Source organism: Chlorocebus sabaeus, chromosome 20 (genome assembly GCF_047675955.1).
Source record: "Chlorocebus sabaeus isolate Y175 chromosome 20, mChlSab1.0.hap1, whole genome shotgun sequence".
NCBI lineage: Eukaryota > Metazoa > Chordata > Mammalia > Primates > Cercopithecidae > Chlorocebus > Chlorocebus sabaeus.
The window spans coordinates 101,502,919-101,516,810 of record NC_132923.1 but is presented as its reverse complement, the minus strand read 5'-3'; the positions used below and the strand labels follow the sequence as shown (position 1 = coordinate 101,516,810).

Genomic DNA, 13,892 nt, shown 5'->3' with positions numbered 1-13,892 from the left:
ACTCCCCAGCCCACATCTTTCACTTGTACAGCAGTTTGCCAAACTCATGTTGACGTGGCCAGGCCTCGTGGGGGCTCTGGTGCTCTCAAGTACAGATGAAGCACTGCACCACCCTCTATGTCACTGGCTTGCTGCCAAGTGGCCCTGCCATATCCTCCCATTTTTAAAGAAATCAGAAATCCTAATCTTTTTTTTTTTAATTGAGATGGTGTCTCACTCTGTCTCCCAGGCTGAAGTGCAGTGACACGATCTTGGCTCACTGCACCCTCTGCCGCCTGGGTTCAAGCAATTCTCCTGCCTCAGCCTCCCGAGTAGCTGGAATTACAGGCAGCTGCCACTGTGCCCAGCTAATTTTTGTATTTTTAGTAGAGACGGGGCTTCACCATCTTGGCCAGGCTGGTTTTGAACTCCTGACCTTGTGATCCACCTGCCTCAGCCTCCCAAAGTGCTGGGATTACGAGTGAGAGCCACTGCACCCGGCTCAGAAATCTTAATTTTTATGTGAAACCCAACTTTTGAATGTCAGTAACTATCTTTAATTAAATAACTACTGACCCAACAAAACATGCAGGCCAAATGTAGCTTTTGGGTTACCAGCTGTTGATCCTCTGTGCCAAATGAGAAGCCAGAGGGCCTGTGAGCTTCAGCCGGAGCTGAGCCAGGTACCCACTATGGGTACTTCACCAGTCCTGAGCTAAAGCTGTGGGGTTGGAGCCAGACAGACCCCAGACCCACAACCCCTGCAAACTCCTCCACCTAGGCCCTCAAACCTATAAGCACGTGCTGAGCATAGCCTATGTGTCCACCTGTGGTTGGCTCTGCATAGACAGGAATATTTATTTATTGACTGGATGTACTGAAAGCCATCTTCTTAGCATGTATTCTCTGGGGTAAATATGAAAAAGACATAGAGGCTGGGTATGGTGGCTAACACCTGTAATCCCAATACTTTGGGAGTCTGAGGTAGGAGGATCACTTGAGCCCAGGAATTCAAGATCAGCCTGGGCAACATAGTGAGACCCCATCTCTACAAAAGAAAAACAATTAGCTAGGCATGGTGCCTTGTGCCTATAGTCCCTGCCACTCCCGAGACTGAGGCAAGAGGATCTCGAGTCCAGGGGTTTGAAGTTATAGTGAGCTATGATCACACTACTGCATTCCAGCCTGGAAGATAGCGTGAGATCCTGTCTCAAAAAAAAAAAAAAAAAAAAAAAAAAAAAAAAAAAAAAATTGTAAGCAGTGGCTTCTATGTAGGTTCTATGTAGGTACAAACACAGTGTGGCTGGAGCATGAGAGCCCCTCAGACTGGCCAAACAATTACAGGAAAGCTTACAGTAACTATGTGCTCTGAGACTTCAGGGTGAGGAGGGGCTTGCCAGGCAGACACGAAAAGGAACAGCAGGTATGAAGGCATGCAAGCTTGAGAACTACGAGTAGTCTCACTCCGCGGTATATAGAGTGTGAAATGTGGAGTGGTGGAAGATGAGGTTGAACCAGCAGGCATGGACCAGATCCTACTATGCTGTGCTTAGAAGCTTAGACATGGAATCATGCTGAGAGATCAAACTGCAGTTTTGTTTTGTTTTGTTTTTTTAGAAACAGGGTCTCACTCTGTTGCCCAGCCTGATCTCGAAACTCATGGCCTCAAGCAATCCTTCTGCCTCAGCCTCCCAAAGTGCTGGGATTGTAGGCATGAGCTACCATCCCTGACCAGACTGCAGATTTGTTAGCAGATTGAATGTGATCGCGTTTGCATTTTGGGAAGATGATGCACTGCAAGAGGAATGGCTGAGCCAGGGAGCTCAGAGAGGAGGTGCTAAGTCTGAACTAAGCCAGTGGCAATGAGGTTGGAGAAGATGTAGGTAGTAGTTAACAGGCCTTGGTGATTAATTGGAAGTGAAGAGGGGTAAAGAAAAGGGCGGGTAGAACCAAGGATGACTCCCAGATTCCTGATCTGGGAGACTGAGTGGATAATGGGGCATTCACTGTCACTGGGAACACTGGGACAAATAGATTTGTACATACCACAGACAACTCAGCTTGGTAAATGGCGAATTTGTGCTGCTCATGGAATATCCAATGGGTAGTTGCTTTCTATGGTCTGGAGCTCAGAGAGAGTCTGGGCGAGTGACAGATTTGGGAGCTATCAGTATAGAGGGTCCCTAAAGTCATGGGAGGGACTGAGATCATCTGGGGAAGTGAAAAGAGAAAGGTCCCAAAGAAAGTGACAGCCACCCATGGTCCCTACTGTCAGGGTGCTATCCCTCCCACAGTGGAGAAGTCAAACCCTGAAAAGCTTCCTAATGCAAGGCAGACAGAGTTCTGTGCTTAAATGAGGTATGGTCAGAGTTCTGGCTTGCTCTTGGTATTTCAGCGGAGTGGGGAAAAGGGAGATCTGAGCTGCAGCTGTGAGATCTAACCACGAGGTGGCGCCTTGGCATCTCCTCGTGCCAGATTTCCCCAACCTGCAAACACTCAGCCCGGCCTGGAGCAGGAGGTGATCAAAGGCTGGGAGGATGAGGGTGGCTGTGTCAACAATAAAGGAGGCAGATCGGAGTTTTTTCTTAACATAAAATCCAAATGCAAGCTCACTTTTTTAAAAGAGAGGGAGCCTTGGAGAAGAGCAGTATGCCAAGTGTGAAAAATGGGAGTCCACGTATGTTTGAGCATGCAACCCTATATGTCAATATATGTCCCATGTTCCTATGTGTGCTTGTCAATATGTGCCCTCTGCCCCATGTGTCCTTGTGTCTCCCATGAATGTCTGTGTGCAAGTTGTGTGCCCCATGTTCCCAAGGCTGTCTGCATGTGTACCCCACTGCACCCCAGGCCTCCACATGTGTGCATGTGTCCCAGGGAGCAGACAACCAGAAATCTCCACCTCCATGCCTCAGAGAATGAGGAGTCCCTTGGCGCTGAAAGAAGTAGTTCCCAGAGTCTGAAATAATGGGACTGTGATGTTTTAGGGAGCCTCAAAGCAGCAGCAAACCATGGAGAACATCCCTCTCCCCAGTAGCCATAATCAAAATCACTCATTTATCAGATGAACTCTTCAGATTATACCCGGGCCCTATGTGTAGCTACCCAGGATCGTGTTCACGTAGAGCCTTCCTAAAGGATCCCTTAATAGGCCAATGAATTCATAACATCATCTATTGATTTGTTTATCATTTACAGTATTTAATAAGCATTAATTGATTACCTGCTATGCACCAAGCACAGCGCTAGATACATTTTCTGTTTCTCCTTTAATCCTGTGAAGCAGTTCCTGAAAGAGGAAAAGAAAGTTAGTCACAACTGCAAAGTCTGGAATGCTTATTAGAATGTTTGAACTCTTTTTTTTTCCCTGAAGATGGGTCATGGGGAGCCCTAGGAAAGTTTTCAGTGGGGAGGTAACATGGTCCAGTCACTCTTGTTGTTGAATGGAGTTGGAAATGGATCAGAAGAGATACGAATAAAGTCAGAGATCAGTTAAAGAGTTGTTGCAATGGCCTAGATAGTGGTTCTCAAACTTCAGTGTGCCTCTGCGTCACCTTAAGGACTTATTAATAACACAGGTTGCTGGGCTCCACCCCCAGAGTTACTGACTCAGAAGGTCATGAGTGGGATCCAAGAACTAGGACTTCTAGCAAGCTCCCAGATATTGTTGGTGATGCTGGTCCAGGAACCACACTTTGGCTGTGTTGCCCAGGCTGGTCTCAAACTCCTGGGCTCAAGGGATCACACTTTGAGAGTGTGGTCTATGAGTAAGAGTAAGGTAGCTTAAGGTGCTGAGACAGGGGTGCATTGTGTCCTCTGGGATACCTGCCTCAATTCTCCACTACATACCTTCCGTGAGTGGATGTCTAAGGGTTAGAAATGGCAACACTCCATAAGGATTAGCTTGTGGGGGTCAAGGAAAGGTCCTAGGCTCTTCTGGGATGACTAGCAAGTTTTGAACTTGAAGGAGGGTGGTGTCATTTATGAAACTACAGAGCAAAGGAGGAGAAGCAGGTTGGGGTTGGTGGTGGGGATGGTGGAGTAGATGTTGAGTTCAGTGTTGGACTTGGAAAATTTCAGATGGCTGCAATCTGCAATTGCAGTCTGGAGAAAATATGCAGCTGGCAGCTGTGTCTATGGGTCTGGATCCCTCACTAGTGATCCAGGCCAGAGATAACACAGTTGGGAGATAACAACAGACAGGTAGTTATTAAAGACTTGGGCTAGGCATGGTGGCTCATGCCTGTAATCCCAGCACTTAGGGAGGCTGAGGCGGGCAATCACTTGAGATCAGGAGTTCGAGACCAGCCTGGCCAACACGGTGAAACCCTGTCTCTACTAAAAATACAAAAATTAGCCGGGCATGGTGGTGGGCCCCTGTAATCCCAGTTACTCAGGAAACTGAGGCATGAGAATTGCTTGAACCTGGGAGGTGGAGGTTGCAGTGAGCCAAGAGTGCACCACTGCACTCCAGCCCAGGCAACAGAGTAAGACTCTGTATTTAAAAAAAAAAAAAAAAAGCCTTGAGAGGGGATGAGCTCACTCATGAAGAGTACAGATAGGAAGAAAAAGCAGAAGCTTCTCCGCTCTGAGAAAGAGTTACTGACATGAAGCATGTAGGTGAAAGAGAAACAGAAAAGAAGACAGAAATGGTCAGAGGAGGAGAATGAGGCAAGAAGGGGCTATCAAAGCTGTAGGAAGTAGATTGGGGAAACCCAAGGAAGCCACAGACAGGCAGCACATCCCGTCACTCTGGCCTTCCCAAGCTTCTGGTGAGAGCAGGGGCATCCCTGCAGCTGGGCACAGGCATCATCTCCTTTGCTGCTCCTAGACTTCTCCCAAAGGAGTCAGTCCACCAACTTCTATTCACGCACCGACACCTGTCCTGGAGCTTGACTTCTAATGCCATGTGGCTGGGGCTGAGAGAGGGAGGAAGAGGTTGTTGCCACAGACTCCTTCATATATAGATACACACACAAACACACTCCTGATCGCTGACCCATCTTGGGCAGGAAAGTTGCAGAGCTTCCCAATTCTGCTTCATCCACCACCCTCACTGGCGATACCGGACTTCGGAAAGTTCTTAATGATGAATCCTTGGCTTCTAGCCTCCTTCTTTCCCCACCGCTCCCCAGGCTGAGATCAGCCAGCCCTGAGCTTTGCACCTGCCATGCGCCTTCTGGGATACCCACTTAGAACAATACATTCCATGAGTTAATGGTGTCACTATCACCACTTCTTCTATATCAATAATTTTACCTTAATCTTCTCATTTACTACTTCACAAAAAGGGACCTTAAAAAAACTAGTCTTCTCTGCCTTCCCCTGCTTTTTTATTGGTGGTGTCAAAGTTGCAGAAACTGAGATCACAGAGGAAACGGGATGTAGCAAGGATCACACAGTCAGCCAGAGTCGGTACTAAATCCAAGCCCCTGAGTCTGAGGCAGTAGAGAATAGTGATTCTGAGCAGAGAGGGGCCAAGGGCAGATTACCCCAGCTCTGCCACTTAGCTGCTTGACCTTGGGCAAGCCATTTAACCTCTCCATGCCTCACCCCTCCCCTGAAAATGGGGATGATATGGGTATCTCTTTCCTAGAGCTGCTGTGAGTGTTAAATAACCCGATATTCATGAAGCACTTTGCACAGAGGCTGGCACATTCTGTACTAAGTCTGCTGTGATGATTTCTACTTCGCCCTGGTCTGCACGTCTTGTTGCTTTCAGAAACATCTTCCTTCAGCTTCTTAATTCCCGTTCTCCTTAGCATTCCTCTCATTTGTCCATCTTTAATCCCTGTCTCTGCTTCTCAGGAGGGGAGGGTTGGGTTTGGGGAGAAAGAAAGAGTGAGTGACTATAAAGACTGGAACTTGCTTGACAGCCAGGGAGTGCCTGCCATGGTAACACACAAACATGTAGCCTGTGCATGTTAACGTAACAATCACATGGCATCCATGCTAGTCAGTTACACACAGTCACTCAACAGTCTCTGGGTATCTCATGCCCACACTCAATCAGCCCAGGTCCCCTGGGGCTTCAGAAATATCTTGGCCCCTGGTCAGGTGGAGCTCATACCCAAATCCATCCCAGGTAAGTCTCTCTCTGTCTGGCCAGCTTGTGTCTCCAACTCCCTCAGAGCCTGGTTTGGCCTTGGAAGTTTTCAGCCCAGGAAGCCTCAGTGAAGTGGGCGCCTTCGAGGGATTTTGATCCAGAACCATTCAGGAGAGACTGTGATGGTAGACCCCCTACACACACACACACACACACAGGCATACCTGTGCGCATGAGCAGATAGGCTTGAGTCTGCAGCTCACAAACTTATTCCACGTTCCCGATTGCCCACCTCATCCAAAGTCTCTTGAGGTGCTTAGAGAAAGGATTGATACCTATTTTACGGAGGAAGCTGAGGTCAGCGAAGAATAGTGCTTTGCTTAAAGGCAAGGATGCGATAGAGCCAAACAAATGTAGGGCCCTTGCGTCCCAGCCTCGAATCTTTCTGTTTCACTGCAGCTGCGAGCTGCGAGCCCAGAGGTCAGATCAACGTGGGCTGAATTCACGCCCCCCACTCACCCTACCCGATCCCGCCAAAGCCATTGCCTCCCCTTTGGCGGCCGCTGGGGAAAAGGGAGAGAACTGCCATAGCTTGTCTCTTTAATGCGCGCCCCCGGAGGCCCGGCGCGCCCCCGCCACTATAACTGGAGTGCATGGAGCAGGCTACGCTCAGAGGAGGAAGGGCGGGCGCTGGGCACCCGTTGACCGACTTTTCCAAGTGCGATCAGTGCCCGTCCGTCCTGCCTCCATGGACCCGCACGGGAACGGCCACCGCTGAGGACCCCACGCACACTAGGATCCCGGCTGGGTCGCACCCGGCTACCGCACCCTGACCCCCGCCGGCTGTGCGGGCTCCCCGCGCCTCTGCCCGCAGCGCTCGCCGTCGGGCTAGTGCTCCGCTGCCGCCACGCCTCGCGCCCCGCACTCACCACCCCATGCTGGTGCACACCTACTCTGCCATGGTGAGTAGTCTCGGGCCCGGGACATACTCGGCCGGGGGATCGGGGCTCCTGAGTGCTGGACTTTCCAACCCTCCTGCCCCGCGCCAACGAAATCTCAGAGGGAGGGGGCCGTAGGGACTCTGTCAGCTGAGAACGCTATGCGCAAGTGATCGCTGTCCCCAGCCTGAGGCTCCTGCGCTCGCGGGTGGCTGGGAAATAAACCTCCGGCCCTAGGAAGCAGGAGGGACGGCGGCTGGACCCTCCCGAGCTGAGGAGGAGCCTTCGGGGCTGGGGTCCTTTCAGCTGCCGGTGGATCACCTAACGCACACCTCTCCTTCCTCAGGAGCGCCCCGACGCGCTGGGCGCAGCGGCCGGCGGGGCCCGCCTGTCGTCTCTGCCCCAGGCGGCCTACGGGCCGGCGCCCCCGCTCTGCCACACGCCAGCCGCCGCAGCTGCCGCCGACTTCCAGCCGCCCTACTTCCCGCCGCCCTACCCGCAGCCACCGCTGCCCTACAGTCAGGCGCCCGACGCCGCCGCAGCCTTTCCCCACCTGGCAGGGGACCCGTATGGCGGCCTGGCGCCCCTGGCGCAGCCGCAGCCTCCTCAGGCCGCTTGGGCAGCGCCCCGCGCAGCCGCCCGCGCCCACGAGGAGCCACCCGGCTTGCTGGCACCGCCCGCCCGCGCCCTGGGCCTTGACCCGCGCCGTGACTACGCCGCCGCTGTGCCCCGGCTCCTGCACAGCCTGGCCGACGGCACGCACGGCCTGGCAGACGCACCGCTCGGCCTTCCGGGGCTGGCGGCGGCCCCCGGTCTGGAGGACCTGCAGGTGAGACCTGAGGGGTCCGGGATTGGTTGGGACTGGCCGCGGTGGTTTACTACCATGGCTGGAGGCAGAAGGTGACAAATGCAGGAACTCGACTTTTCTCCCAGCTCGCCACATCTCACTGGTGACTCCGAGGATGCGTCCCACCTCCTGGGTTAGACATTGCCTGGCCATCAAGGCTGTCTGGCACTGAGTCCGCCAGCAGTGCCTGGGTGGCAGCAACCTTCGGCAGGGACCGAATCACTTCTTTTCTCCCCGCTGGGCCGTTGAGCCACGTATGGCATCCATGGGGCAGCCCGCACCTGGGGCGAAGAGAGACATAGTAGTTACCGGTCTAAGGTTCAAAATTTCCTTTTTGCACTGCACGGTGAGATGCCCAGGGCTCCAGCTCGGTGCCTGGACATGGCGATTCCTGGGCCTGCCCGTCGCCGCCCCAAGCGAAGGTGGTGCGCCTTGGGCGGAGAAAACAGGGACCTGGGGTGGCAGGGGCTTGGAAAGCCATGGGCGCCTAGGGCTTTATGCGCCCTCACCGCCACCCTCTGCTATTTGCAGGCGACGGATGAGCTGGGAATGAGCCTTCTAGACCAGTCCGTGATCAAGAAAGGTAAGGAATGGTGTGTATCTGTCAGGGCAGAGCCGGGCGAGATGGTGCAGGCCCTGGGTGCATAGATCCATTTTCTTCACCGGCCGTGCCTCCTATGTGTCGCCAGGCTGGGTGTCCACCAGGCAGTCTTCCCGGCCCAGCCAGCGGTTAGGCAGAGGTGCGGGCTTGGTGAGTTTGCCCAGCACCCTGCGGCCTGGGGTGGGCCTGAGCGGGTCAGCCTTCACTGGGCTGCCGCACTGGGAGCCTGGCCTCTCCCCGCTGAGGGGGAGGGCACTCTTGTGGATCTGGAGTTGATTTGCAGAACAAGTTAAACCACTTCCCTGTTTCCCTAAAAGGTGGGAATGGAAGTGCTGTTCCCACGGAGCTGGGGAAATGATTTTCACTTTACAGAGCCTTAGCATTTCGGAGCCTGGCAGGCACTTTCTTCCCCTTCCTTCCCCTTCCTTCCTGGCAGGGCCTTGGAGGCCTCTGGGGGAATTTTCTTTCTGTGGGAGTCTCTTGCAGCATTTAGACTTAGGGGAGCTGGTGTGTGAATACTGTGTGTTAGGGTGTATGCACCTGAGTCAGGGCCTACCTGCTCCTGGGTGTCTGTGTCCATGTGAGTTCAGGGTCCCCTGTGTGTCTGAAATGTTCCCTTCATGGGTGTCCTAGTATTTCTTGGAGTGTGTGTCTGTTTCTGTGAATGTGTTTGTGAGGTGTGTCTCTGTGTGCTGGTGTGCATTTCTCTGCATGTGGGGGTCTCAATGTGTACAGTATCTCTGTTGTGTCCTGCACTTTGTTCTTTGGTATCTGAGGATTTCCAAGCATGCGAGGGCCCTCTCTGTGGATATACAGGAGCATTTGTGTGACTCCTGGCATTAGTAAAATCCAGGGACACCCACCTTTTCTGGCCTGAGGACCAAGTTCTGGCCATGCCAGGGGAAGGTGAGAGACAGACAAAAAGAGAGAGACAGCCAGAAAGGAGCAGAGATGCTAGGTGCGGTGGCTCAAGCCTGTAATACCAGCACTTTGGGAGGCCGAAACGGGCGGATCACGAGGTCAAGGGATCAAGACCATCCTGGCTAACACGGTGAAACCCCGTTTCTACTAAAAAATACACAAAAACTAGCCGGGCGCGGTGGCGGGTGCCTGTAGTCCCAGCTACTCGGGAGGCTGAGGCAGGAGAATGGCCTAAACCCAGGAGGCGGAGCTTGCAGTGAGCTGAGATCCGGCCACTGCACTCCAGCCTGGGCCGACAGAGCGAGACTCCCTCTCAAAAAAAAAAAAAAAAAAAAAGAAAAGAAAGGAGCAGAGACTCAGAGGGACCCAGGCATTGGGCAGCAGCCTCCTTACCTTTGGGGCAGGTGCGGGAAAGAATTCAGAGATGCACATGAGCCTGCAGTGCCCCAGGCAGGCACTGCTCCCAAAGGATTTGGCTCGAGTTGTTTTTCAAACGAGTGAATTCAAGCCTGGGCTCTATTTGCCCTCCACTTGTTCTCAGGGGAGGCCAGGGTGGAAGTGGTGGTGGCAGGGCTGGGGCTGGACTTCCAGGAGCTGGGGCTGAGCTACCAGGAGCTGGAGGTTGGCTGGATGGCCTGGAGTGTGTAGGGGGGAAGATGAGGCAACAGGGCAGGAAGTTGGGGGGTGGTGGAATTGGGGCTGTGTCTTGTGTCTCTTGGAACTGGGGGCTTGGGAAAGACACTAGGAAGCGGGCTGCAGCGCCCCTCTGCTGGTGGGGCTTGGTTGGCTTACTGGACAGCGCCTTTCTTGATCCCTGAAGAAAGAGATCCGTCTGCAGTGGGCAAAAGCCTGCCTGGACTTCCTGGCCACCAGAAATATGAGCATGGTGGTGGTCCCCAGTTCCCTACACACGCTTGGGCTCAAGAGACTGGGAGTCTAGGTTCACTGACTCCCTGAGAAAGGCTAAGACCCTGCATTTTAGAAAGGGGCTTGGGGATCTCTGCCCTGGGCATGGGTAGAAGGATCAGCTGGTGCTCTGAGCACTTTAACCCGGAACCTGGTCCAAAACCGAGACAGAAGACTGGATGTGAGGCCTTCCCAGAGCCAGTTTCTCTCAAACAAGACTCCTAGATCCTGGGGATGCGCCGAAATCCTCCAAAGCAGTGCAAAGAACACAAGGAGAGTCCGAACATCCGGGGTGCGGTGCGCTGGCTCCCTGGAGCGGGGCCGGGCGGGGCCGCGCCGACTAGCGTGCCCAACCGCGGGACCCCAGCGCCAGCGGGACCCCAGCGCCAGCGGGACCCCAGCGCCAGCGGGACCCCAGCGCCAGCGGGACCCCAGCGCCAGCGGGAGTGGGGCAGAGTGGAGCGAGTGGAGCGCCGGCGACCTGAGCGGAGACTGCGCCCTGGACGCCTCAGCCTAGACGTCGAGTTACAGCCCGCGGCGCTGCAGCAAAGGGGAAGGGGCAGCAGCCGGGCACAGCTGGATCCGGAGGTCGTGACCCAGGGGGAAGCGTGGGCGGGCGACCTAGGGCAGGCGGCGAGGCCCGTGGGCTCGTTGCTCCCTGGAGCCGCCCCTCCCCACACCCGCCCTCGGCGCCCCCGGCAGTTTTCACCTTGGCCCTCCGCGGTCACTGCGGGACTCGGAGTCGCCGCCAGCCCCGTGGGGAGTGAATTAGCGCCCTCCTTCGTCCTCTGCCCTTCCGACAGCACGCGGAACCCCTGTCCTGTCCCACAGACCTTCGGCGTCCGCCGAGTGCGGTCCTGGAGCCTGCCCCGCCAGGGCCCTGGAATCAGAGAAAGTCGCTCTTTGGCCACCAGAAGCGTCGGATCCCTGCAGTGCCCTCAGCCTGGGCGGGAGGGGCACCTGCGTCGCTAAAGGTTGGGGTCCTTGCTGCTAAAGGGAGGCAGCTGCAGCCTCAGCCCCACCCCAGAAGCAGCCTTCACATCCCGGCAGTGGGGGTTCTCGGGCTTCGACTTGGCCAGTGCCGCCTGGAGCACGCAGGGCCCAGACCTGGGTTGCAAAAGCTTCGCTGACTGCAGGCGAGTGTCCGGGAGGGGCGGCCAGGCGAAGCCCCGGCTTCTTACCACACACTTCCGGGTCGCCCGCCAGTTGCACCCGCGATATTGGGCAGGAGATGGCGGGACTGAGGCCGGCCCTAGGCGAATAAGGGAGCCCTCCATTTCCTGCCCACATTTGTCACCTCCAGTTTTGCAACTTCTCCCAGAGACACAGAAAGCAAGCAGGACTGGTGGGGAGAGGGAGCTTAACAAGAATATTTTCCAGCCTAGAAGGGCAGTGAGCAGGCGCTGTACGGGCCGCGGAAAGAGCTCAGAGGAGGAGCGGTGAGTGCCCGAGGTTGGGTGAGCGCCTAGAGGAGAGATAGTTGAACCGGGCTCAGGAGGTGCTTAGTGGGTGTTTGTTGAATGAATGAGCCATGGGTTTTGAAGTCTGAGTGCACTGAAAGAGGGGCTGTGTAAAAAGGGCTACTTTCATCACACAGGACACTGCATGTGCAAATGCCCTCCCTGTGGAAAAGCCAGACAGGTTAAAAAGGTTACAAACAAATTAGCCGGGCAAGGTGGTGCACGCCTATGGTCCCAGCTACTCAGGAGGCTGAGCCAGGAGAATTGCTTGAACCCGGGAGGCGGAGATTGCAGTGAGCCAAGATCGCGCCACTGCACTCCAGCCTGGCCACAGAGCGAGATTCTGTCTCAAAAAAAAAAAAAAAAAAGTTACAAACTGTGTGTGGATTTCAGGCTATACAATCAGAGCTGGAGTGGAGTGGTCAAGGATGAGAACTGAGATGGATCCCTCATTCCCTCTGCAGGAGAGTGGGTGGTTGCCTACTTGAGGGTGGGGAATCCCGCTCCTCAGGCTCAGCTGTCCAATCTCAGGGGATCTCTAGGACAGGAGCTGATGTAAACAGTAGCCCTCTTCCCTGCTGTCTTTGGCCCTGGAGAAGGAGGAGGAAGCTGGGGAGGGTCTTCACTTCCCAGAGAATCTCGAAGCAGCCAGGACGTGGGTGAGATGAGTGAGATACTGACCTCTGGGACAGAATTTGAGAGGGTGCCAAAAAACTCAGTAATCAAGACAAATAGGCCAGGCACCGTGGCTCACACTTGTAATCCCAGTACTTTTGGAGGCTGGATCACTTGAGGTCAAGAGTTCGAGACCAGCCTAGCCAACATGGTGAAACCCTGTCTCTACTAAAAATACAAAAATTAGCTGGGTAGGGTGGCAGGCACCTGTAATCCCAGCTACTCCGGAGGCTGAGGCCGGAGAATTGCTTGACCCAGGAGGCAGAGGTTGCAGTGAGCCGAGATCATGCCATTGCACTCCAGCCTGGACAACAGAGTGAGACTATCTCAAAAAAAAAAAAAAAAAAAAAAAAAAGCCTGGGCAGCATGGTGGCTCACACCCTGCTGTAATCCCAGCACTTTGGGAGGCTGAGGCGGGTGGATTACCTGAGGTCCGGGATTCAAGACCAGCCTGGCCGATATGGTGAAACCCCGTCTGTACTGAAAATACAAAAATTAGCTGGGTAGGGTGGCAGGCACCTGTAATCCCAGCTACTCTGGAGGCTGAGGCAGGAGAATCACTTGAACCCAAGGGGTGGAGGTTGCAGTGAGCCAAGATCACGCCATTGCACTCCAGCCTGGACAACAAGAGCGAAACTCTGTCTCAAAAAAATTTTTTTTTTTTTTTTTTTTTGAGACACAGTTTTACTTTCTCGCCCAGGTTGGGGTGGAGCACCACGATCTCAGCTCACTGCAACCTCTGCCTCCCAGATTCTTGTACCTCAGCCTCCCAAATAGCTGGGATTACAGGTACCCACCACCACACCCAGCTAATTTTTTTATTTTTAGTAGAGGCAGGGTTTCACCATATTGGCCAGGTTGGTCTCGAACTCCTGACCTCAAGTGACCTGCTCACTTCAGCCTCCAAAGTGCTGGGATTACAGGCATGAGCCACCACGCTTGGCTTTTTAAATGAAAATAGTGTAAAAATCCATGATAAACAAAATATCAAAAATTTACAGAATCTGAACTTGCACTTCCACAACCCTTTCTCACTTGCCTCCCAGGCTACTCTCTGCCCTAGAAAGCAACTTTAAAAATGTGCAGATAGAGTTTGGACTTTACATGAAAACGGTGGGAGCTATGGACAATCTTGGAGCACGGGAGTGAAGGATAGAAATTATATTTAAAAGAAACCCTGGGCCAGGCCCAGTGGCTCACGCCTGTAATCCCAGCACTTTGGGAGGCCAAGGCAGGTAGATCACCTGAGGTCAGGAGTTTGAGACCAGCCTGACCAACATGGTGAAATCCCGTCTCTACTAAAAATACAAAAATTAGCTGCGCATGGTGGTGCACACACACCTGTAGTCCCAGCTACTCAGGAGGCTGAGACAGGAAAATCGCTTGAATCCAGGAGGTGGAGGTTGCAGTGAACCAAGATCACGCCATTGCACTCCAGCCTGTGCGACAAGAGCAAAACTCCGTCTTAAAAACAAAAGAAAGAAACCCTCCGGCAGTTGATGAGAAGGAAACGTAGTCA

At 53.9% G+C, this 13,892-nt stretch overlaps 1 protein-coding gene across 1 annotated transcript in view; it reads left to right on the top strand.

Moving 5' to 3' along the window:
• TFAP2E (transcription factor AP-2 epsilon) overlaps positions 1 to 13,892 on the top strand; it is a 30,634-nt gene that overhangs the window by 1,182 nt on the left and 15,560 nt on the right. Inside the window, exons 2-4 of the mRNA XM_038004527.2 lie at positions 6,754 to 6,987; positions 7,306 to 7,792; positions 8,342 to 8,393. Of these exons, the coding sequence (XP_037860455.1) occupies positions 6,754 to 6,987; positions 7,306 to 7,792; positions 8,342 to 8,393 (773 nt within the window). The remainder of the gene's footprint in view (positions 1 to 6,753; positions 6,988 to 7,305; positions 7,793 to 8,341; positions 8,394 to 13,892) is intronic.